Source organism: Lygodium microphyllum, chromosome 26 (genome assembly GCF_053477565.2).
Source record: "Lygodium microphyllum isolate KBCC chromosome 26, Lygodium_microphyllum_v1.1.10, whole genome shotgun sequence".
In the NCBI taxonomy this organism is placed as follows: Eukaryota; Viridiplantae; Streptophyta; class Polypodiopsida; order Schizaeales; family Lygodiaceae; genus Lygodium; species Lygodium microphyllum.
In genome coordinates this window covers 53332029-53359000 of record NC_141160.1, presented here as the reverse complement: position 1 = coordinate 53359000, position 26972 = coordinate 53332029, and the positions used below count along the sequence as shown (strand labels likewise).

Sequence of the window (26972 nt, the reverse complement as noted above, 5' to 3'; positions counted from 1 at the left end):
CTATCACTAATCCATTTGGGCTCCCACCCATTCCTCCCTTATCTTTCGTTGCACCTTTCTTTCCGCTTTCATTAAGTGCACTAGATTTACCACCACACACCACACTGGGGTGTTCTGCACACTTAAGCACAACGTTTAGGACCTCTACATACCCGTTTCCGTGTGGTGTACATGTGACGAAGACTTGACCTTCCACACACACTTTCGGGTTATCCCTTTGGGAGCATCCTAGATATACTCAAGTGTGGATGTTTGGTACTACAGTTTGTCTCTATGGCATTACCTAATTAACCATCTAGCCATTATGTTGTGTCCCAACTGACATTTGGACAGGGCTATCACGTCCTAGTGTCTCCACCTCCATCTACAGTACCATATGGACCTGTGTGTTTCGGTACCTGCGTGTCAATCGGTACTCATTGGACATCAGTAACCTATTTCTACCTATCCACCATTACCTCCTATTGCTTCTTATCTATCACCACCACAACCACCGCCATCTTATCCTCCACCCTACCCCACCTACCCATCTTCACAGATACCTCATGGTTCTACTTCTCATCCGCTAAGTATGCTTTTAACAGCAAGATTTGTTTCTACGGGTGGAACTATACCACTTGGTCAAACTTGATGAGGCATGTCTTAGACTCTTAAAACCTATGGGATTTAGTGCAGGGGTTGGAATCCCAACTTAATTTCACACTTATTTCATATGAGGTCGTCCGCTCATGCAAGGTTCGTAATGCCTCCACTATCGTTGAGCTTATGTAGGGCTTATTGACTGAGTTTCACTCTTAGCTTCAACATTTCGACTTAACATTCGAGCGTTGGGCACACTTGACTGATTGCTATGTGGCTCAAGATAGGACCTGTCACATCCATTTGGATCATGAGCTCCAAAACTTTAAAATCACAGACAAGGGTGACTTGAAAGTCAAGTTGGTTGAGTATTGGTGCCTCCTCGTTGAGTTCTCAACCATTGGGGCTTCCAAGTTCTTTGATGATTAGGTTACTCTGTTCCTTAATAAGTTGGCAAGAAAATATTTTCATTTTGTGTAGTAGGTGATTTCATAGCCTCGGATTCCCACATTTTATGAGTTTGAGTGTTAGTTGTGTTACGTATAGTTATTTGATCAATTTCATAATACGTCCTCGATAGAGGGGGCTCTCATTACATCTTCTTAGATGGGGCATCGAGGCAAGGGCAAATAAAATTCAAACTCAAATCAAAATGAAAATCGAAACAAGGCTAGTGAATCCCAAGGAATCACACAATCCAGTCTAAAACTTAGATGGTAGAATGTACTTAAGAAATAGGTATTGTCAATATTGTCAAAAGGCTGGCCATTATGGTGATGAGTGTCAATCTAAGGTAAGAGGTACACAACCAAAATCCAAGAATTAGATCTTTATACCCTAGTTTGGTAACCTTGAGCAAGGGAAGCAGGGTGGTGGCAACCTCCAGCAGGGGCAGTGGCGAGACTAGACCCACATTGCTACTGGTCAGCCATCATAATTGGCGAACTACTCAACTCTAGAGGGTTTATCTGATTGGTCTGTGTAGAGGTTCACATTGTCTCCTTAGAGACATCGGATGCGAGTCTTGTTCACATCTGTGAGTTGCCTCCTGATGAGGCAACTCACATTATCTCCTTAGAGATGTCGGATGCAAGTCTTGCTCACATCTATGGCAACCCCTAGCAGGGGCACTGGTGAGGCTAGACCCACACCGCCACCGGTCAGCCATCACAGTTGGCGAACTACTCAACTCTAGAGGGTTTGTTTGTTTGATTTGCAGTGGCCCATATTGTCTCCTTAGAGACATTGGATACGGGTCTCGTTCACATCTGTGAGTTGTGTCCTGATGAGGTGACTGCAGAGGCTCACTCGTCATAGTTGAGCACATCAACACCTATTTAACTTGTGGATAGTGGAGCCACTCATCACATGACTCCTATAGAGGATATTTTCATCACATGACTTTTATAGGGGATATTTTCATTTTCCGAGCCCTTGCAATTGGGAGAGTTTGTGTAGAAAATAACTCCTTGGTCAAGATTCAGGCCTAGGGTTGCATCAATTTTGCTACTGACCAGGGTCCGGATCTGGCTTTGTTAGATGATGTCTATTATGTCTCCTAGCTTGGGGTGAACTTGTTGTCCGGTCAACAACTTTGCTAGTTGGGGCGAGTTTTTTTTTTCATAGCGACCACAATTGAGGTCCTAGACTCTCAAACAGGTTTAGTGATTGCTTGCGACAAGACACAACCTAATGGCCTTACTATATGACCCATTTTCTAGCTAATTGTCAATGATTCAGAGTTCCATCGCTTTTAGGCCTTGGCCACGGACTCTGAGTGTTACATTAATAAATGTAACTTATGGGAGACAGGCGTGAGGGATGACCGTCCGAGGGCCTTGGGCACCCGAACAGGGTCAAGGGGAGCCTAGAAAGTAAGTGAGTCTAAGAATAGTAGGACTCACCTGAAGCGGATGACTGGCAGTCGAATTAGGAAGAGGAGCCAATAATCTTCTAGGCAAGGTTGGGTGGTGAAAAAAAGGGATCTCTCGTGCCATTTTCATTCTACGAACAGAGGGCCATCGTTAGAAGATAGTCTACCAGATACGTAATACTGGTATTAGAGCCGGGTCACGTCAAGTAGTCGTTTTCTCGAGAATTGCAGCCGGGTCACGTCAGTCGTTGAATTAGGAAGAGGAGCCAATAATGCTGGCGATCACGGTGGGACAAAGTCCCGCCTTAATATTTCTGATCACAGCCTGTGTTCCCACGCAACCTGACGGGGGTGTTTAATTACACCCATACCCAACGCTCTTGCCGACAAGCCGTGTTCCCAGCTGCTCCGTTCTTCGTGCCATCTCTACCTTACAGAGATCATTGACTTTTGTTTTATCTTTGTAATCATGGAAGTACCTCAACTTTGTACGCAAATTTCTTATATTTGCTTTCCAATTCCAGTGTATTGAAGGAGGGGAAAGAGAGAGAGGGGGTAATCGAAGGCTCTAGTTCCGGGGACCACCCTATGGTAGATCCCCATGAAACGGAAATACAAGAAGAACAATGGGAAGAATTTTTTGCCACACGAGAACAATTTAATGATCTAACTGCTCGTGTGCAAGCACATGGGGTTTAAATGGAGTTGCTAACTCAACCACTCACAGAAATAAAATCTCAATTAGCCTTGTTACTAGAAAGGGATAAAAATAAGGTAGAAATCTCAGACATTCCATCTTCATCGAAAGATCTAGATGTGACTATGCGAGATCCTAGGGAACCCCACCAAAAGCTGAGGGATAACCCAGTGTTAAAAGATATGGAACCCCCTCAGTTTCACGGGGAGGAAAAAGACAGAAATAAAGACACTATCTTTAATTTTCTCCAAAAATGGGAGGATTTGCACAAACTTTAGAATACTCCACCACATCTCCAAGCACTGGAGGCAAGTTTAACCTTGGGGCCAAAGGCATATAAATGGTGGAGAACTTTAAAGGAGGCAAATAAAATACCTGAAACTTGGGCTCAATTTGAATCGGTCTTTTTGAAAGAATTCCTTCCTGAAAATGAAATGGAAAGAAATTGGGAAGATTGGGATTATGTCAGACAAAAGGGAAGACCCCTGCTAATATATTTGGAGGAGTATCATGAGATAATCCTCAAATTGGAAGGAATAGATGAATTTCAAAAGACAAGAGGATTCATAAGGGGACTAGATAAGACTTGTAAAAAGGAAGTGAAAAGGAGTTCACCTAAGACGCTTGAAGAGACAATTAAATTTGCATTAATCAATGAAGATAATACACGTCCAGGTACACTCACTAGTCTCATTGATACGGAGCCCAAGACTAAGGAATTTGAAACCTTAAAATTTGTAAGCAAATTTAAAAGGAAAATGCCATTTCTTAAGGGCAAGAAACAACCTTTTGAAAAGAAACAATATGTAAGGCCAAAGTTAAGTCAAGATGACTTTGATAAGGCCAAAAAAGAAAGGCTGTGTTTCAATTGCCTATCCCCTAACCATGCTACTTGGAATTGCCCTCAAAGGAAAAAGGAGGAAGATAAAGAAAAGGATAAGGACAAGGGCAAGGGAAAAGAAAAACAAATCCATGTAGTGCAGACCCTGGAATTAAAGGGGCATGGAAAGTATAAATCTTTAGAGGTCTTGCACAAGGATGTACAACACAGGTGTTGTATGTCAACTTCTATATGGCAGCCTACTTTTGGGCCACATGATTTAGTTAGAGTGCATGGATTGATAGCTGGAAAGAGAGTTAGAGTCATGATTGATGACTCTGCCACCCACAATTTCATAAATTATGCACTTGTTAAAAAATTAAAACTTCCCCAACAAAAGAGTGGGCATCAATATGTTGTTTGTATGATGCAAGGTCAGGATAATAAAATATGGGATAGAATGGTATCCAATTTGGAAATTGAGATCCAAGGATATAAAGATAAACTTGATTTCCAAATTATGAATATGGAAAGAGTCGATATTGCTTTAGGGAGGAAGTGGCTATGGGAATTGGAACCATCCTTAAAGCGTAGTTATCATCATAATACAGTGGAATTTGAAAGGGATGGTAAGACTTTTGTGATTCAAGGTGAACATGAAGTATCTGATAACCCTTTGTTGTGTTCCACTGAAGTTCAGAAGTTGATAAAGAAGGAAGCTTGTGAGGTGTATATGTTATGGTCCCTTCCTGTACAGAACACTTTTACTTTCTGTAATATTAAGCAACAATTTTCTTATGTTTGTGAGCTGAATGTAAGTAATGAATTAAGTGGTTCTATGCGACTTTGTGTTGATTAGAGAGCACTTAATAAGATAACGGTGAAGAATAAATTTCCTATGCTCAGAATGGAAGATGTTTTTGATCAATTACAAGGGGCAAAATTCTTCACAAAGATAGACTTAAGATCAGGCTATCACCAAGTAAGAATTAAGGCACAGGATGTTCCTAAGACAGCATTTCGTACTAGATATGGACATTATGATTTTTTGGTGATGCCTTTTGGCCTCTCTGCCAACCACTCTCTTGAGCATGTGCTCAGTGTATGGCACTAGGTAATCATCTCTCTTCGTAGCTGCATTTACCTTCTTGTAATTGACACACACTCTAATCTTTCCATTATTCTTTAACACGATGACTATGGGGGAAACCTAGTCCATGTGCTCAATTTCATAGATGAATCCTGCTCTCATTATCTTATCAATTTCTTCCTTGACGACATGGGCATGCTTTGGATTATGGATACAGTTGATGCTGTTACGTTAAGTGTCATGGGTATGTTGTGAGTCACCACACTTGGGTCTACCCCTTTGAGCTTTTCTAGGGACCAAGCAAAGATGTCTATATGTTCTTGCAAGAGAGTAACGAGACTTGCTTCATCTTTCTCAGCCAAGTCATCAACTATAAAGACAGGTCGTGGGGCTTCCCCTTCCTTGGCTAAATTGACCTCTTTGACCTTGGTGGGTCCCTTGATTGGTTTGCTTGCTTGCCCTTGTCATTTGGCTTCTAGCAAGATCACCACCATATCTCGCTTTTTGAACTTTGTCCCCCGCAACACGGCACACCACCTCACCCCCCCCACGACACGGCGCATTCCGCGCCCCCCCTCCCCCCCCCCCCCCCCCCCCCCCCCCCCCCCACCTCGAAAAACCCCGCTCCATCCACACCACCCCACCTCACCTCAGCCCCCCGCGACATGGTACACCCCCCCACCCCACCTCACCCCCCCACGATATGGCGCATCCGCCCCCCCCACCCCACCTCAGAAAACCCCGCTCAACCCGCCCCACCTCACCTCACCCCCCCACGACACGGCACATCCCTCCCATCCCACCTCACCCCACCTCGAAAAACCCCGCTCCATCCACACCACCCCACCACACCTCAAAAAACCCCGCTCAACCCGCCCCACCCCACCTCACCCCCCCGCGACACGGCACACCCCCCCACCCCACCTCACCCCTATATCTTGATCTTTAGTAAATCAAGAGGAGAACATTTGGAACACTTACGATTAGTATTCCAATTGTTAAGAACACATTCCCTTTATGCGAAGAAAACTAAATGTGAATTCTTCGCACAAGAGGTCAAATATTTGGGGAATATTATCTCGAAAGAGGGAATCAAGATGGATCCAAAAAAAGTAAGGGCAATTATTGAATGGCCATCTCTAAGAAACCTGGAAGAGCTGCAGATCTTCCTAGGTTTATCTGGATTTTATCGTAGATTCATTCGAGATTATGCTAAAATAGCTGTTTCAATGACAGACCAACTTAAAGGGAAAGGGAAGAGCTTTAATTGGGGAACAGACCAAAATGAAAGTTTTCAAAAACTTAAGGTAGCTATTGCTACAGCTCCAGTACTATTAATTGTGGATCCCAATAAACCATTTGTGGTTGAAGCTGATGCCAATGATAAGGCGATAGGTGTGGTCTTATTACAAGAAGGTCGACCAGTTGCTTTTGAAAGCAAGAAATTAGACCGTGCAAAATGGAATTATTCTGTTTATGAGAGGGAGTTGTATGCAATAGTACATGCAATGAAGAAACAGAGGCACTATTTGCACGGTGCCAAACTTTTGATCTTGTCGGATCATGAAAGCATTAAGTGGCTTAATGACCAACCGGATCTACAAGGGCAATAAATGCCAGGTTAATAAAGCTGAAAGATTGAAAATGGGAGGACTTCTCCACCCATTAGAGATTTCTTCGGGAAAATGGGAGAGTATCTCCATGGACTTTATTGTTGCGTTACCCAGAACACAGAGGGGGCATGACTCTGTATGGGTGATTGTGGATAGATTAACCAAAATGGCTAGGCTTGCTAGGCTTATTCCAACTTCAACTGATGTTAAAACACCAGAATTGGCTAGATTGTTCATAGAGAACATATGCCGATTGTATGGCCTTCCGGTAAATATAGTTTCTGATCAAGATAGAAAATTTGATAGTCAATTTTGGCGTGCTGTATTTAAGAAGTTGGATACTAAACTTAGCATGAGTACGCGGACCACCCGCAAACTGATGGGCAAACTGAAAGGGTTAACCAAATCCTTGAAGATATGCTCAGGGCATATGTAAGTAAAAGGCAAACTAATTGGGAAGAGTATCTATCGATAGCAGAGTTTGCATATAATAGTGCCAAGCGCTCTTCCACTGGATATAGTCCATTTATGCTAATGTATGGGTTTCAGCCCAGAGCTCCTCATGTAGTAGGATTGCATAAGAAAAAGGTTCAGGCAACTAATGACTTTTTGGAGGATATGAATAATATGTTAAGATTTGCTCAAGAAAATATTAAGAAAGCTCAAAATCGAGCTAGAGCTTATGCAGATCCTCATCGAAGAGACATCTCCTTTGAAGAAGGGGAATTGGTCTATCTTGAAGTGCCTGAACAAACTAAAACCATGAAAACGGGACGATGTCCAAAGCTATCACCCAGGTATTGTGGTCCTTTCACAATATTTAAAAGGGTGGGAGAAGAGGCTTACAAGCTCCAACTACCTGCTGGTAGTAAAATACATCTAGTTTTTCATGTAAGTAAGCTAAGGAAGAAGCTGGGTGATTTGGATAATCTAATCTTAAATGATAACATTGAGGAGCTATTAGATGACCAATCTAATCCACATGAACCAGAAAGAATATTAAATGTTCGTAACAGACGAACAAAGAATACTATCTATCAAGAATATTTGGTCAAATGGAAAGATTGTTCAGAAGAAAGCTCAACATGGGAGCGAGTAAGTACTTTAAGGAAAAGGTTTCCCAATTTACAGTTGGACCTTCCAAGTATCGTTTTTGAGGACAAAACCGATTCTTAAGGGGAAGGAAATGCTACATTAATAAATGTAACTTATGGGAGACAGGCGCGAGGGATGACCGTCCGGCGGCCTTGGGCACCCGAACGGGGTGAAGGGGAGCCTAGAGAGTAAGTGAGTCTAAGAATAGTAGGACTCACCTGAAGCGGATGGCTAGTAGTCGAATTAGGGAGAGGAGCCAGCAATCTTCTAGGCGAGGTGGTGAAAAAAAGGGATCTCGTGCCATTTTCATTGTACAAACAGAGGGCCGTCGTCAGAAGATAGTCTACCAGATACGTAATACTGAGCGTCTTTGGCATTTTCGCTTAGGATATCTTTGCTATGACTCTCTTTATATGTTGTTGTGTCAAGGGATGGTTGAGAGCCTTCCACACCTAAAACTATCTTGAGATGCCTGTAAAGCATGTTAGCTAGGTCAGTAGCATCATACACCCTTCCCTTGCTAGTTTGGCTCATTCATGTAGATATTTGTGGTTCCATATCCACTGTTCCCTTGAATGATACACTGTTGATCCTTTTGATAGTGGATGATTTCTCTAGGTACATGTGGGTGTACTTTTTCAAGCACAAGTTAGATGCCTTCACTTATTTTAGTGCTTGGGTGTTGCTGGTTTATACTTAGATTGGTCATCGTGTGGATACTATCAATAGTGATTTTGGTGGCAAGTTTACCTCCTATGAGTTCTCTAAGTTTCTACAGGAGTAAGGCATTGCATGCTAGCTCACCTCTACCAACTCCCTTGCACAGTATGGAGTTGTAGAGTATAGGAACCAGACAATCATGAATATGGCACGCTCTATGCTGTTCGCAATAGAGCTGCCCGAGTATCTTTGGATTGAGGTTGTTAACACTTCGGTGTACATTCTTAATTGATGTTCGACTGGGGTGGTCCCAAAAAAGACTTTGTACAAGGCATTTTTTGGCTCTCAGCCTATTGTTTCTCACTTCAGAGTCTTCCCTAGTCATATTTATATACACACTCTCGATGACAAGATAGGAAAGCTCACCTCTCGAGCTGATCTCTTGATCTTTGTAGGCTATTCTTCCGAAGAGAGAGCCTACCATTTATTCGATCCTTGGACAAACAAGGTGATAGAAGGGATGTTATCTTTAATGAGAGGAACATTGTACAGTCTTTTGCACTAGACTCTGTGTCCTGATCTCTGCTCACATCATATGAGATTGTGCCTTCTAAGCTCGATCTACTGTCCGCTCTTGATCATGCAGACACTTTAGCTCCCAAACTCCCTTCATGAGACCCGTTATCTTGCTGGTACTAGCACACCATGCAGGATTTAGGGATCTTTTCACCTGATTCCACTCTAGAGGGCCCTAGAAGGTTTGTTCAGCTTGCCCCTTAGGCTTCATATGCATCGCTCTTTACAGCTGATTACATTGCACATTGTGAGTTGGACAGTTGGTCAGCGGCCCTCCAGGACTCTGTAGTGTGAGTCCATGGAGAAGGAGTTGGATAGTATCGACTGAAATGGGACTTGGACCTTGGTGGACCAACTAGTCATTGAGACAAAGTGGATTTTCAGGACCAAGCTAAAGGCTGATGGTACATCAGACAAATACAAGGCTCGCCTTGTAGTGCAAGGTTTCAGGCAAAAGCATGGCATTGACTATGAAGAAACCTTTGCACCTACTACTCGATTGACATCATTTTGTTTGTTGGTTGCGCTTGCCGCTCACCACGATTGATTTATTAGATGGATGTTAAAAGTACCTTTTTGAATGGCTATTTGGAGGAGGAAAGTCTATGTGGAGCAGCCTCCTAGCTTTTCTTCCGTTGATCAGAATGACAAGGTATTTTTCTAGCGCAAAGCTCTTTATGGACTGAAGCAAGCACCGAGGTCTTCGTACCACAAGATGGACGAGTTCTTACGAACTCATGGATACCATTCTACCCCCTATGATCCAAATCTATATGTGCATGTCACAAGCATGGGGGTCACCTATAGCCTATTGTACGTTGATGACATACTTCTCATTGGCTCAGATTCTGCGCCCATAGTAGAAATTAAGGCAAAGCTTTGCACTACATTTGAGATGACCGAATTAGGTTTGTTGTCTTATTTCTTGGAGATGGAGATTGTCAATGCGAGGGAAGTATATTTGTGTTGCAACAGAAGTACACCTTACAGCTGGTGGAACATTATTGCACCAATGAGACATGGCCAATGGCCATACCTCTTGATTCCACAGTCTATTTGCATAAGGATACCTTGGGTGAGCCTTTTGGTGTTCACACCTATTGCTTCCTTGTAGGAAAGCTACTTTGGTTGATACATACTAGGCTAGAACTTGCATAGTTAGTTCGTTTGAGCTCATTGTTCCCCATAATCTGTCCCAAAATGGTGTCACTTGGAGTATAAATAGGATTATTTAGGAGAAGGTTTGTACCATGTTGTTTCATACTGCATTACCTGATGGATTTTAGGAAAAGGTTGTTATGACAGCCGCACACTTGATAAATCGGTCACCGAATAGGTCTTTGGAAGGGGAGGCCCTTAAGAAGTGTGGTTGGGCAAGCCACCTTCGTATGTACATTCTAGGAGGTTTGGCTGTGAGGCATTTGCGCACATACGCAAGGAACAACGCAACAAATTGGAGCTAAAGTCTTGTAAATGCATTTTCCTAGGATATGATGATGAGGGAGAAATGGGGTATAAATTATGGATGCCGAGAAAAGGAAAATTATACGTGGCAATGATATTATCTTTTGGGAAGATCAGATGCATAAATAGCTTGAACAGACTGAGGAAGTCATAAGGATTGTGTTCTAAGAAGAAATACATGTAGGACAATAAAGGGTGCCCTCTGTACAACAACAAATACTTGCTATAAATGGCCCTATAAATGCACGGAATAACGCTGAAATTGATCAGCAAGAAGTTGCCCATGATATACCACAATTTTAGCAAGAAAATGTGCCATTGGAACAACTAGAACAGGTATGATAGCATGCTAAACCATTTGAATAGCAAGCTCTTAATGCAGATTTGCAGACTGAACAACCAGCAAACACTGATCATTGGGTCCGTAGGTTGACCATAAATACCAAACAGCCAAATAGGTTTGTTCCTAGTGCAGATTATGTTGCTGATTATGTCATACTGATAGATTGTGCTGAAGTATCATGCTTCAAGGAAGCAATGGATAGAGAGGACAATAAGAAATGACATAAAGGTATGTTGCCAGAGATGGAATCTCTAAAGAAGAATGGTACTTGGGACTTGGTACATTTGCCCAAGGAGCAGAAAGTCCCCTGCCTCTAAAGCCGCCAAATCCACGTTGGCCTTGTGTATTTATGCCATGCTAGGCATTCTGATGATGCTATCCATAAGTGTTTCGAGTGTCTCCTCGACCTTGAAAAGAGCCACGGCCTCTATCGCCTCTGCCACACTGGCTAGAGTAAAGAACAATGTCTCTGCTTTGAGACGTACTAGAACGTGCCAAGCTTAACTTCCTCATGCAACAGCAAAGCAATCAACTCATCCCAATCAGGGGATTCAGCTTTCACAGAAATAGAGGTATCAAATGCTTTATACTCTTTGCCAAGTCCATTCAATGTCATTGCAATCATATCATCCTCAGACATTGAAGATCCAATGGTGGCAAGCTGATCCGCTATGTTCTTGATCTCTGTAGTGTAGGCCTGAATGCTTCTGCTATTCCTAGACATGCTATTGAATTGTTGCTTTAGCTGAATCTTTCTTGCATGTGTTACATTTCCATAATTCTTCATGAGTATGTTCCATGCATCCTTTAGGGAGCTGCATTCAGTAATCCGTATAACTATAGCATCCGATATACATAAATGGGTTTACAAGATGAAGGCCACTTTTGGTTCCTTGCCAAAGTACAAAGCACGACTTGTTGCAAAAGCGTACAAGCAGGAACATGGGATTGACTTTGATAAGATCTTTTCTCCTGTAGTTAAGATGACTACTTTGCGAACCATATTAGGCTTGGTTGCATGTGAGGATATGGAACTCATACAGAAGGATGTAAAGACTGCTTTTTGACATGGTGATCTGCATGAGGACTTATATATGCAACAACTAGATGGTTTTGTGGCCAAGGGGCAAGAAAAGATGGTATGTAAACTCAACAAGCTTGTATAGGCTGAAACAGGCACTGTGTGAATGGTATCATAAGTTTGATACATTCATGTAATCTCAAGGATTTAAAAGAACTCAAGTGGATCATTGCTTGTATACCAAGAAGGCAACTAACGGCGGCCTTATTGTACTGATTTTGTATGTGTATGACATGTTGATTGGTGGGAGAGATGTTCATACGTTAGACACATTGAAACATAACCTACATAGCAATTTTGACATGAAGGATCTTGGTGAAGCAAATTACATCCTTGGCATGTGTACTCAGGGACAAATCGAAAGGCCTTCTTTATCTGTCACAATAGGAGTATGTATCCAAGGTTTTGCAGCATTTCAATATGGAGGGGCGGAAAGCAATCGGTGTACCATTGTCTCCACATGTGAAACTCTGTGCAGAGGACAGCTCTACATCTGATAATGAAAAGGCTGAAATGGCCAAGATTTTGTATGCTTCAGTTGTGGGTAGCTTGATGTATGCTATGGTTGCTACACATCTTGACATAGTATTTGCAATGGGAGTGGTTAGTAGGTACATGGCACATCCTGGTAGAAAGCATTGGGAAGCAATGAAAGGTATCAATGAAATATCTTAAGGACAGAAAGGATTTGTGCATTTTCTTTGGAAAGCAGAAGGCATCTATCGTTGGCTTTACGAATGCAAACTGTGCTGGTCATGTTGTCTGCAAGAAGTCTACTTCAGGATATGTATTCACCTTCACAGGGGGAGCAGTTTCTTGGATCTCTAGGCTACAGAAGTATGTTGCATTGTCCACTATAGAGATAGAGTATATGACTGCCACTAAGGTATGCAAGGAGGCTTTATGGCTTTCACGTCTGGTGGGAGAGTTTGGTATTACCAAAACACCTATCCTCCATTGTGATAGCCAGAGTGCTATCATGCTACTACGAAATCCTGTCATTCATGCAAAGATGAAGCACATACAAGTGAAGTATCACTTTATCAGGGATGTACTTGACAACAAAAGCATTGAGCTTATCAAGGTACATATAGATGATAATCCTAGAGATCTTCTTATGAAGGGTCTTCCAGTAGAGTGGTTTGCTCATTGTCGAGACAGATGATGGGAGTTGAATAGTATATATGCTTCAGCTTTGGATTTACTTAGACTTAGCTAATTCTTTTCTCAACCTTAAGACACATTGCTTTTAGGTGGAAGATTGTTGGGAATAAAGGGCCACCATGCCTTTTATACGGGCTTGGGTGTGAATCATAGTAACATGGAATGGGGAACGGGAACGGGGAATAGGAACAGAGACGGGGACGGGGTTGGGGACAGGGGAGGTTAAAAGCAAGGAACGGGGACGGGGGGTGGAACGCGGGAGGGAACGGTATACATATATAGCATTTGAAAATGTATGCATGTGATGTGGTGGATGGATGTATGGGCATAGTAATAGGGGATGCTCACTTTGTAGCTTCCCGTCCCAGTCCCATCCCCATGTTAGAGCCCCCTCTCATGGTAACAAGGGATGTCAATTTATTATCCTTGTCCTTGTGGGCCTGTCCCTATTCCCATCCCTATCCCCAAAAACGGTCCCATGTTACTATGTGTATAGGTGAATATATACTACCAAAGAGAACATACAAAAAAATCACCCCCTAAAAGACACCCACTCAAAAAAAAAAAAGGAGTAAAAAACGTATCCTAACAAGGGATGTGATAAGGGGATGGGATAGGGGACGGCCGGGACGGGGGGATGGCTGTTGGGGACGGGATAGGAGACGTCCCTGTCCCATTTTGACATCCCCATTCGGCCCATCCGTTTGGAACGGTGGTCCCATGTTCTGGGGCCTCGGGACAGCCATTCCTTGTTATATGATGTGAATACACCCTTAGCGCTTGTATTTTACATATAACTATCTCAAAAACCTAAAAGTAGTACAACTCTTTTGTATCCAATCATGCATCTTACTCTCTCTCACTCTCTATGTTGCTCACTCTTTCTCTCTTTCTCTTCGCCATTGCCATTGCTGAATATCGAACCTTCATTGCGCATTGGCCACCACAAGAGAGAGAAAGAGAGAACTTGCAAAACTACATGCAAACTAAAAGAAATAGATTGATAATGATAGTTTAGATATGTGTGATGAAAATACTAGTGATAGGGCTTGAATATATAGGCTAAGCTTTGTAGCTAACCCTTTGACCCGTGTTTAATGCTAAGTGGTGTAAAATATGTTTATACATATGGGTGACTAAATTCGTGACACGAAACACATGAAAAAGGAAAAGGAAAGGTCTTACTTGGAAGAGGCAGTGTCTAATCCCGTACAATGATTTTGGAAAAGGAGATACATAAGTGAGAGGTGCAACGTGAGGATGCCGTGGTGTATTGAGAAGCTTAGGGATCCGAAGTAAGAATGGTTCAGAGGTGCATGTACATGGTTTAGATGCTGATCAAAAGTGAGTGTGGCTCAGAGGCACTAGGCACATGACCAGAGGTTAAATAAATGGGTATAGCTTTTGGGATCAACTTAGAGGTGATGTGGGAAGGGTTAGAATCCCCCTTGAAATATAGCTCCTTTGTGAATCGAAAGGAAAGAAAATAAAAAAGAAATACAACTCATTTTGGATTAAAATTTGAACAAAGGATCCCGCACAATTATTTAATAAGTGATGGAGGTCTAAGCGCCTGCATATATACATGCAATTATTTAATAAGTGATGGAGGTCTAAGCGCCTGCATATATACATGGCTAGTGTCTAATTCTGCTAAAGAACCGATTCACTCTGCGCAGATCGACTGAATGCAGAAACCTTGAAACTAGTAGGCGACTTGCTTTTTACATGATATTTCATTACTTATGTCAGCATTCTCACTTCCTCATTTCACAAAGGTTTACTTCTTGTTTCCACATTAAATGAACTACCAAATATCCCCAATGCTTAATGGCATAGGTAAAAAACAAACAAAAAAGCTCCAATTCTTGCCATTGCAAGCCTTACATAAGAATGGATAGAAAGTTAGCTTTGAAAAGAGGCTAGAGCAAGTAGGTATCTCTCGGTTTCCTCTTGACCAAATTGTAACCCACCATCATATTGACAAATAAACATATTCCTAAGCTTAATGCACAGGGACAATAAGAGATTAGCTAAAAAATACTAGAAAAAGTACTAATAGCAAAGGTACTTGTTCATCAATAGTGCAATCAAAAGGGGGTGTGTCTGTATAATTGTCAGGTATGAAAGGTACGATATGGTACGGTACAACAAAATATAGTACTAAATGGTACCTTATGATTTTATAAGATGTGGTGCGATATTAGTACGAAAAAAAATTAACATGATTTAAAAAAACATAATAATTAGATGATAGAATACATGTTTAAAGTGAAAATAGCCATTTCATTACAAAATAAGTTGAATATATGAGGGTGGCCATTCCGGTTGCATGGGCTGTGACATGCGATACAACTACAGTCTAGTATATATACGAACATGGATGATGCATCATAGTGGCATCATGCATATGGATACAATGATAGTAGATACAAAAAAGAGAGAGACCTAGAATCTATGATGAGACATCACTATCATCATCATCATCATCATGATTATCATAATCAGAACCATCTAAGTACTCATCAAGAGAGTTTGAAGATGACTCCTTGGCATTGGATGATGAGACACTCTCATACTCATTCTCACTGATGAGGTTACCATCATCATCAAATGATGGCTCCCTAGGTGATGGTTGTGTAGGCAAGGGGGATATGTCATCTTGAGGTATGAGATGTGAGCTAGTGGAGCCTCATCTTATATATGTTTACAAGCCACTCAAACCACCCCTCCTTGATGTTGGAGGGCGGTGAATGACCATGCCCTTGCTACCACCTACTCGAACTCTTGGCCCATGGCACATTGATTGCGGAGTGTCAGGAGTTTCTCTTGCTATGAGCTCTCTATAGAGCTCTGCAAAAATCATCTCCTCCTCGTCCACCTCCTAAAGTATACTCGGAAGAGTGTCACCCGTCAACTTGAATGTATCAACATTCACCTACACAATGCACATAAGATTGTAAATGCTAAAGTCTAAATTGTAAAGTATAAACTTTAAAGTTTAAAACAACAAAATTTAAATTTTATGGTTTCTCCCAAAGTCCAACTAAAACATTAGAAATGTGTATGAAATAAAATTTAACCTCAATTATTATTTAAAGAGGAGGAAAAGCAACAAAAACATGTAGCAACCATGACAATCTAAAGTGTTTACTTGCTTTGGACTACCCATGCTTATCATAGCCCTCATCATGCGTAAGTTAGTTTGGCAACAAACTAGCTGCTCTAATTGTCGTGTGCTAAGCCAATTGCGAATCTTTGTGCGAATGAGAGAATAGGCACTCCAATTTCTCTCACATGTACTTGAAGAGCAATCTTGGGCAAGGACCCTCATAGCTAAGGGTTGAAGGGTCTCCGATACATATCCAAAGCTTTGCCACCAAAATAAAGGCTTCACTAGTGACTCTCTCCTCCAACAAGTGGGAGAAGAAAAAGCCACATGGCTTCTATGATCTACATAGCATCCTAGCTTCTCTAGCATTGCATTGTGGTCATCCAGAGGGATCACACGAGTCAAATAAGCAAGCTGGTCCGAACGAAACTCTCTATCATCCATGACCGCCGATGACTCATAGGTTGGATGTACCGATGCGGCAAAACCATAGATGGGCTTATGTATCCATGCCCATCTCCTCTTTGCTATCTCTAGAATATGTGCATGTTGTGTCTCTATGATCACTGTACAAGCACATACCTCCACCAATGCCACTCTAAAGAAGTGAACGAGAAGGCCCATGGTGGACCTCTGGCAATCACTCATATGTAACACCCTATAAAAGGGAGTCATGACAATGACAATGATACAGAATTTTTGCCAAAACTTCTCATTAAGGCACAAGTGGTGCATGGCTTTGGCCTCCTGTGTCTCATGTTCATCTCACTAATTCCATGGAGTGGATACCATTGTTTGGTGTAAGGCGGAGATCGCAGCTCATCAAGGTGCTCTAGTAATAATCACATGTAAGCAAATTGAGTCGAAGAAGGCTTCTTCAACTCGAGTGTGCTATGCTCATGATACATTGCAAGCACCTTTACCTTTACCGTGAAGAGGATGACGACTGATCTACTTTGCAGACCACCCTCTTCATCCACTTGAGCTTTTCCCAATGTCCTCCATGAGCAAGTCCTAACAATGACTTGCACATGGACTCCACACAATCGTTGGAAACTCGGCCTCAAGCAAATATCCCATGTGCCAACAATTCGATGCATTATCGGTAACAACTTGCACCACATTCGAGGGGCCCATCTATAACCACAAATTACAAGTAACAATACTTGAAGGTTAGAGAGAGTTGAGCCTTTTAAGTTTTAACTTTCAAGATTCAAGAATGAAGAGATATGGGGTCTGGGGGAAAAGAGAGAATCGAGATAGATATTAGAGAGAATATGGAGATAGATAGTTATGCATAAATTATAGTGAAAGAAAGTGAAACAAATTTAAAAGGCAATGTATATGCAATGATTCTTGCCGAATGTGGCGGTAGATGAATGGGCCCGCCATTTTCCTTCCCCTCTTGCTGGTATCTATGGCCTACAAAAAGTAAGGGCCGACTGGACATGAGACAAGTATGTTAATGATGGCCTGTTTCTTACGATCACTCCATCGGTTGGTGAGAATGGAGTAACCATATTTTATCCATGCGGCCCGAATAGGATCAAGGGCTTTATCAATCCTCTCCTCCTCTTCATCAATCTTTTTTATTCTCATGTTGTTGTATGTGACACAGGTCCTTCACATGGACCCACATTGGCAATGGATTTTACCGTCTTCTTCCATTGCTCTTGCTTTAGGACATTGAATGCAAGATTGCACTTAAGCACCATGCGTGCAATTTCAATGTCCACAAGTCATTACCTTTCTCTAAGAAAGGCAACCGATCCACACACATGACCGGGAGCTTGAGAGAGAGAGAATTGTCTCTCCGATGCTACATGAGTCTCCACTCTTTGTCTTTTGCTAGAGTCGGATGTGGATGTGGAGTCCACACTACGAATGGTAGAGGCCTCTCCCGCATCGGTTGAAGATACGCCCACATTCGATGCTTCCTCATGAGTAGGTATAGGAGTTGGTGCTGATATGCCACTTCCTCCTCTTGTGGATCCCCCTCTCATCTTGGCAAGAATCTTATCTGGATGTTCTGAGGGATTTCCTTGCATGGGGCAACTTGCCAGCTCCTCCCCCACCACCCCCCCCCCCCTTCCCCCCTTTCCAAGAGCAGGAGTGAGAGAGGGGATGGAAGAGGCATGAGCCTTGAGCCTTGATAGGGTGTGGGAAAGAGGAGAGAGTGAGAGGCTAGCGATTCATGAATCACAAATCAATTCAAGATCCAAGAGAGGTAGATGAGAATGGCAAATGCTTGCTGAATTGGTGTGGAAGCATGGAGGAGAGGAGCACCTTTTGTAGATGAGAGGGTTAAACAATCAAAGAGGGGTCAAGAGTTAAACATGGCTGCTAGTTGGATGGAATCCAAGGGGGGTTGGGGGAGGAGTGCATAGCTGGAAAAGGGGGTGAGCTGAGATATCCAAGGCTTCCCCCCCGGCCCAAAAGTGCCATGTAGGACACACGTGTAAACAGAATGCGATAGACACGGTGGCCAAACAAGGCTAGTTTTTTCGTATGGTGCTGTACTCTGTGTGTGTGTGTGTATACATACATACATACATACATATGTATGTATGTATAGCATTTTAAGCTTTTATTTTTAAAATTTTAAATGTTATTTTTACTTTTTAAAAATTTTGTTGAGATAAAAATCCCCCCTCAATGTTGATGTTGAGGGCGATGCAATGGATGTCCACTGCTTGCAGTTGTATTGCCGAGCACTAAATGCTTGGTGGGTCATTTTTCACCCACTATCAAAGGCAAGTGCTCGAACATTCTCTAATGTGTTATTGAAGGCCTCAACTGGATGGCGAAGGCTCTAGCATGAAAAGCCCAAATTTCGAAGAAGAAATTTCGATGAAGATCAAAAAGCCCCAAATGCATGTGAACTGCCCCTTGATGAAGAAGTTTAAAACTTTAATTGTTAGCTTTATTTATCCTCGTGTGTGAATACACATTATTGTGTAACTGCGTGTTTAGGTGAGAACACCTTTTAGACCAATTAGCATTGAATAAGGGTCAAAGGGTTAGCTACACAGCGTAGCCTATATATTTAGGCCCTATCACTTGTACTTTCATCACACATAACTCAACTATCATTATCAATTGGAAAAGAATAGAGCCTTCCTCTCCAAGAGGATTGCTCTCAAAGGAGAAAAGATCTACCTAGATGAAGACCTCACCCCAGCCCAGTTAGCCCACAGGAGGGAAAATATGCCACGTGTTCTAGAGGCACGGAAAGCAGGTAAATGGGCTGTATACAGAGATGGAAGAGTTTCATCACAGAGAAAAGGACGGCATGACGGTGCGCGGCCTATGAGACCCTGAAGTTCACACTGTGGAATTGCAATGGCTCCATTAAGACAGATGCAGGTTATTTTGAGGATACTTTCAAAGGGATAGACATTGCTATGTATACTAAGACACATCAATGTAAAGACAGCCGTCTACCTGATGTATATGGATATAGATGGGAAAGTGTATATCGCCCTCAGCCTAGGCGGCCTGGAGGGACGAGGGGATCAAGAGGTGTGGCAATTCTATTTAGAGAAGAGCTCTGAGATACAGCCCAAGTAGTACATAGAGATGTAGAGGCAAGATACATGTGGATCAGGTTACGTACAAGCAGAACTCGAGACATGTATATTGCCATATGCTATTTTCCCCTTGCATACTCTAAGTTTGCCCCTAAAGAGGCATCCCCGTATACACCACTATATGAGGACATAATGAGATACATGAGAATTGGGGATGCTCTACTAGCAGGAGACTTTAATGCACGCACAGGAAACAACCAATCTACTTTCTTTGATACTAGTGATGAGATGTTCAGAGATATTGCATTAGATGAAGTGGGATTAGTTAGATCAGCCCAAGATAGAGAGATAACAGAATATGGAACACACCTACTGGCATTGGGAAGTGCACATGGTTTGGCCATCCTTAACGGGCTGCCACAGTGGCCAAGATCTAATGGCTTCACATGTTGGAATAACAAGAAAGGGTCAAGCATAGTGGACTATTTGATTGGATCACCCAACTTGCTACTTGACATAAAAAGCTTTGAAATCTCAGACAGACCAATTGGATTAGCAGCAGACCATGCTATTCTAGCTTTCAGAATGCAATCACACTATGATTTTGTGGAAGCGACCTCACACATATACAGCACTATTGTGCGAGATGCATTGAGGGAGCTAGATACACAGGCCTCTCTGGATGAGTTTACAGGACAGTTGGCCGAGATAATACACACTTCAGTAGCATACGCTTTCCCACACACTACACCGTCAGATAAACCTCCACGAGGTAATGCCCCACAGAATGGCTGGTATGATGATGAGTGCAGAGAGACACGAGCACGATTTCAGCAAGAGATGGCACTTGGCATATGTACACATAAGCACGCTCGAACACTCTTCAGACGGTTGGTACGCAAAAAGAAGTGGAAATACCTGAGCAGACTAGAAACAGAAATGTATTCCATGTTCTTGGGGCAAGACAGCAAGAGAACATGGAAAAAGATGCATGAGAACCAGCCACCCCTACAAATTACTAGACCGGATGATTGGTATGGATATGCTTGCACACTCTATGATATTCTTGGCCAAGATCCTATGCCACTCCCCTCAACCTCAAGACCAGCAAATTGCAGATTTTTCACAGAAAAAAAAGTGAGGAATGCCATATGGAAACTGAAAAATGGAAGAGCCCAAGATCATGATGGTTTAGTGGCTGAACACTTCACGCATGCCTGTGATATTTTGGCACCAACACTGGCTCACATCTTTAATAGGGCAGTTTGTGAGGGATTTCCAACCTGTTGGTCAGACCATATTATTGTGCCGCTCTTTAAGAGTGGAGACCCCGCGCTACCTAGTAACTACCGAACTATCATGATTGGACACATGCTGGCCAAGATATATGGCTCTATCGTGGAACAAGCATTGAGTGAATGGTCCGAAATGCATGGCCTGAGATCAAAAGGCCAGGCTGGCTTCAGGAGGGGATATACAACTCTAGACCATATCTTTACATTGAGGGCAATCATCGAAGAAGGCAAGGCATTCAAGAAAAAGATCTATTGCTGTTTTGTGGACCTGTCAAGGCCTTTGACACAGTGCCACGTGCTAGACTCATGAGAAGAATGCAAAACATTGATGTGCCTGTAGAGATACAGTGGAGTATCTATGCCTTGTATGAGACAGTGACGGGCAGGGTACGAACACCTGAGGGCATCTTAGATACAGTCAATAGCACCATTGGGGTGAAACAAGGCTGTCCACTTTCACCGACACTATTTGGGCTGTATATAGATGAAATTTCAGAATATGTGGATAGGACTGGTGGGGCCGGAGCCAGCCTAGCTGGAGTGCTGATACCATTATTGCTTTATGCCGATGATATTGTACTTATATCTGATTCACCTGAGGGACTAAATAGACACTTGGATGCATTATTAGCTTTTTTGCAGAGATAGAGATCTTAAGGTGAACCTTGGGAAAACTAAAGTTATGGTATTTAACACTTCAGCTGCTTGGGTGACAAGAGCTGAGCACCAGTTTACTTTTGATGGAGAGCCAGTGGAGATGGTTAGGCAGTATGTCTATTTGGGGGTCACCTTGAAGGGACCACAGTTCTCTTGGAGAGAGACATCAGAGGCTCGTTTGGCAAAAGCATATGTAGCTTTAGGTGCATTGGAGAGGCAATGTGCTCACATACAATTTCATGAGCCATGCACCAAACTGTGGCTTTTTGACACCCTGGTTACACCCACACTCCTATATGGGGCAGCTATTTGGGGTCCGAGTCTCTTTCACACGAGGAGACAGCCTTTGGGAGACCAGGATGGACCAAAGAAGGAATACTATGACGGAAAGACCACTGGTCATGATGATCTCACGTATGATACGAGCGAAGAGCTCGACCCCACATGAGATTATCAGAGCTGAGTTGGGAGCATCACCCATGGTGGCTGAGGCCTTGGTCCAGGCAGTGACTTTCATACATAGACTATGGGAGCTCCCCCAAGATAGATACCCACGGCTAGCCTTGGCCTCTTCTAGACAACTAGCAACAGACGGTGACAGACACTGTTGGTATGCTCAGATGAGTACATGGATGAGTCTACATGGGCTGCAAATTGACAGACTACCCCCCTTTGACTATAGCTTGGATTGCCCTACACTTGACCTAAGCCGATCAGAGCTAAACCATGTGATCAGAGCAGACATACTGAAGTTAGATACGGAGAAGACCTGGATCTGCCCCCCTCCCCCCATGGCACGAGGATGGCACACTTCCAGACCCACTTCCTTTAGGTATCTGAGGATGGTTTCATCACCCGACCCAATTACATGGACACACAGCTGTCTCATGGACTATGCACAGTTATTGGTCAGATCCGCACCTCATCCCACCACCTGAGGATTGAGACAGGCAGATGGGAGGGTATACAGACAGAAGAACGCATATGCCCACTATGCGACAGAGAGCCAGAGACAGAGGAACACTACATTTGCCGATGCACTGTATATTATGACATACGAGGTAGATACCATTGTCTGTTTCGAGAGGGTTTTGGACCCCTGAGATGGATCATGCAGTTTGAGGATCAGAGATGCTTGGGATTCTTCCTCTTGGAGCTCCAGAGGCACAGAGCAACAATTCTACGGAGTAGGAGGCCCCCACAGCTCGGCTCACATAGACAGAGAGCAGTCACTGACTTTTTCACTGATTCACGACAGAGTATGGCAGATACCACTACCACTGCCACACAGCCTATAGGAGTACATCATCATTGGACCTCATCTGCTGTAGGTGTCCCTTTGGATAGAGCAGTGGCACTTAGCCGGTCTAGGCGCCCACGTCCACCCGGACGAAGGCCTAGACATCCACACCACAGACAAATTAAAGCCATCATTGAGCACCACAGGAGACAGATGCCGAGACGCCTCAGCCATGCAGAGATACACCTCCTTAGAGAACAGACATATCATTGATGGAGAGTTCTCCTTTCTCTACTCTCACTTTCAGATCACTGACATGTTTCCCTTTTATAGGACACTATTTCATTTTTTTCAGTCTTATAGGCATGTGTTTTTCATCTTTTTCTTGTTCCAGATGAGAAACACACCGTCATTGTATGTATTGCTTTGGTCTCATAGGCCACATTGGCCTTTTAGAGACGTTAATATACTCTCTCTCTCTCTCTCTCTCTCTCTCTCTCTCTCTCTCTCTCTCTGTGTCTCTCTCTCTCCATGGAGTTCCATCCACCATAGCCTGCTGGTCACACACGCAACACCCCATGGAGCTGAACCTACATTGCATCATCTGGGGAGCTCTTTGTTTGCAGTCCCTTGGCAGGGGCGCCATTTGCTCTACAAGGCTGAGATGCGTGACAGTTTCAATCATGAGGCCAGGTCATGTATTAGTGGTTGGGTAATAGAGGCCTCGCCCAGCTGATGCAATCAGCATTCTTTTAAGAGATTTGGGAGCTTGACAGGGTTGCATATTTGGAAGGCCCATTGCCAGCTGGTCTTCATGGAGAGCGCACATTTATTTACTTCACTGGACATGACTGCTCATGCATGTTGGATGACATCACTTGAGGGGAAGATGAGTATGCATTATCAAAGACATGGTTTCACATGACCAGCTATAGGTTTTGTATCCTTGGGATTAGTCTAATGTACTTGCATTGTTTTGCATGTGTAGATATTTTCATGTACAGTTTATATGTGCTTGAGTCGGTGCATTGAGTGACAGCTTATACTGCTTGAGCATATTCAACGGGTGGCAGTTAAAGCTCAAAACTCTCAAGTACTTATCTAGCTCAAGAGTGCTATATTCTCAGTGAAGTTCAGCCCTCTGGTCAAGAAGGTTATCACAGTTTTAAGGTGGACAGGCAGATGAGTCCCTTATAGTTTCATTTGTTTTTCCAGGGGTTCTTCTTGAATTTTGGGGCTCTGTGGTGTGTTCATGTGTATTATCATTGTTCTTAAAAATAGGTGGTCAGTGCGTACCTTGATTTAAGTACTCATTACAAGAACACTTTGCAACAGTCCATGGTGAGGAATTCATTCTTCCGACAAATTTTTTAGCCCACTAGAGTGTACCCAAGCGACATCAGAATGTTGCATGGTTGAAGTTCTCAAGTAAAAAAGTTTGATGATGAACTAAGTTGTTTGCATATCCTTGACTTAACACGTGTTTGCACGGCAATAACTGCAATCCATTTCTATCTTGACTGTTTTCTGGAGTTTGGTGGGTACTGACTATATTGTTTCACATGCAGTAAAGCTGGGAATTGGGGGCTTCAGCCAAGGTGCTGCCACCACATTGTATTCTACAATCTGCTCAATAGTGAGGAGACATAGTGATGGATCTGTCTTCCCGTGCAAGTTTAGTGTTGTTGTGGTGCTTAGTGGTTGGCTTCCTGCTGCCAAGTATGTAACAAAACTCTCTTGCTATGCATGCTATTAAATTCATCCAATATCTAAAATCTCACTGAAGCTAAACTGTTTTGTTTGCATATTCAACCTTTCTTCTGATGCATAGAGATGTAAAGAATCGTGTGGATGGGAATGCGGAGGCGTTGGAACGGGCACGAGAGCTGCCGGTGTTTCTCGGTCATGGAACAGGCAAGTGAACTTCTTGTACAAGAGAGAGGTGTTAATTGAGGGAATACAATTTCTCCTAAGTATCTGACTGTGCTTGAAGTTCTTGTGGGTTGATTGCAGGGGATGATGTTGTACTATACAAGTTTGGTGAACAGTCTGCAACGGTACTGCAGTCTCTGGGATTCAGCAAACTCAACTTCAAGACTTACAAAGGGTATTGATCTCTCTCTCACACACACACTCTATGTTTGGTAAAAATGAAGCATATAAGATTTGATATAGTACAGGCTACATAAAAAGCCATCTAGCCAACATCCAAGTCCCATGGAAACGATGTCGTTAAACCATCATTTTCATGAAACCATGGTTGAAGTTTCTCTCTTTTTCAATCACCCCAATTGCTTTAAAAGAAGAAAGTTGCTGGAGTAGTTATCCTTGAATCCTTGCCATGTGCGATAATAAAAACTGCAAAACAACCTTATATTCTCTCAACACACACACACACACACACACACACACACACACACACACACACATCAAGTGCTATACATCCGCACATGCATATATTTTTACTATATAGCTAGATACTTTTAAGCTTTTTATTCAAATTTCATATTGGTCCATTCGTCCATAAAATCCTCCATACATGTATATATGCATACATACACCCCTAGTTACACACACATACATAAATACATGTACATGTACATGTATACATGTGTGCTGTATACATGTATGTATGTATAACGACCATGCATGTATCTTCATTTGCTTGGTTACTTGAATGGTGCAACTACAAAGGGATCTAACACGTATTACCAATTCACCTTTGTAAATACAAACTTTATATAGCTAGCTAAAGGTCTTCTTTTTCTTATTTGGCTTGATTTGAAACTAAAATGTTTTTAACTATTTGATGCTTAAAGTGCTGTTTATGCCTTAAATTTATAGGTTAGAGCTTCATTCCATTGTTTTCTTGCTTCTAATGACCCTCCTAAATTTACCATGTTTAAAATGAGTTCACAATGCAATATTGTGTTTGGAAATGCATGAATGTAAAAAAGACCAATTATCCATGTACTTGTGGGTGTCAAAGTTGAGTGTGATACAAGATATTTGATTAGAAATATGTCTTGAAAATTGCAGACTTGAGCACACTACCTCTGAACAGGTCCTTGATGATGTTTGTAACTTTTTGAAAGAGAAGCTCCAACTAGAAAGTTAAGCGACTTTTATTTCATATTAAAAAGTTAAACCTTGCAAAATGACAGTTTATATGAAACATCAACAAATACAAGACTAAGTGGATTCATTATTTATGCTTTTGAACATTGTATTTGCCTCTTAATTTAGAGGTTTCAATCTGTATTTTACTCTCCCAAAAGGTTTTGCCCTATAGGGTAGAACGAAGTTATCAAATGTGTAAGGCCTCTTAAATTAGGGGTTTCCATTTGTATGTTACTTGGCCAAAAGATTTTGGCTTACAAGGTACAACATAGATATCAAATGCTCAAGGTACCATACCTTGGATATTCGTAAATTTATACACCTCCTTTGGTGAGGTAATAACTTGACTTTGGTGACTTGGGACATATTTCAAATATACCGTCAAATGGATTCACCTTTGCTAGTTATACATGAAAAAAAGTAAGTTAGGACATGACCTTGTTTGTTTTGAATTAGATAGAATTGTTTGACGTGTGCAAGTGTTTCTCTACAGTTGTTGGATCTTACAAGAATTTTATTGAGTTGATTTTTTGCTTACATATGCTTATGATGTTAAGAATTATTGAATATAATGGATTTTCACACTTTTGAAAGTTTTACTATGTAGATATCAAATTTGTTCATATTTTTTAATGAACTTTTATTTTTTGAAGGATAAACTATTTCCTAATTTTGTTAATATTGTATAGCTATCATCTATACCTCTCGATTGATCAATCAACTTAGAAAAATGTCACATTTTCACATTTTATGGTAGGCTTGTTTTTGGTAATTGTGGTCATTTATTTATTCATCATATATATTTTCGCGTTTTAAAAAGTGATTAATGGGTTTAATTTGGAGTGATAAATGTGGTGCTATGAAAAAGTTCATATTGCTATATAAGAGATAATCTTGATGTGAATATTGATTTAAAATCATATTTATATTTTAAAATAAAATGAGTTCACAATGCAATAGTGT

The 26972-nt window shown here is 42.1% G+C and overlaps 1 protein-coding gene across 3 annotated transcripts in view; it reads left to right on the top strand.

The window, feature by feature from the left end:
- The window catches only part of LOC148013277 (alpha/beta-Hydrolases superfamily protein), a 61643-nt gene extending 35202 nt beyond the window's left edge, over positions 1-26441 (top strand). The window contains exons 6-9 of one of the 3 annotated variants that reach the window (XM_087668281.1): positions 24458-24608; positions 24721-24803; positions 24903-24996; positions 25954-26441. In XM_087668281.1, coding sequence (XP_087524407.1) covers positions 24458-24608; positions 24721-24803; positions 24903-24996; positions 25954-25981 — 356 coding nt within the window. In that variant the 3' untranslated portion in view covers positions 25982-26441. Of the gene's footprint in view, positions 1-24457; positions 24609-24720; positions 24804-24902; positions 24997-25928 lie in introns of all 3 variants that reach the window. The other 2 variants (XM_087668282.1, XM_087668280.1) reach the window with 2 other exon arrangements.
- Positions 26442-26972: the final 531 nt, after the last annotated feature.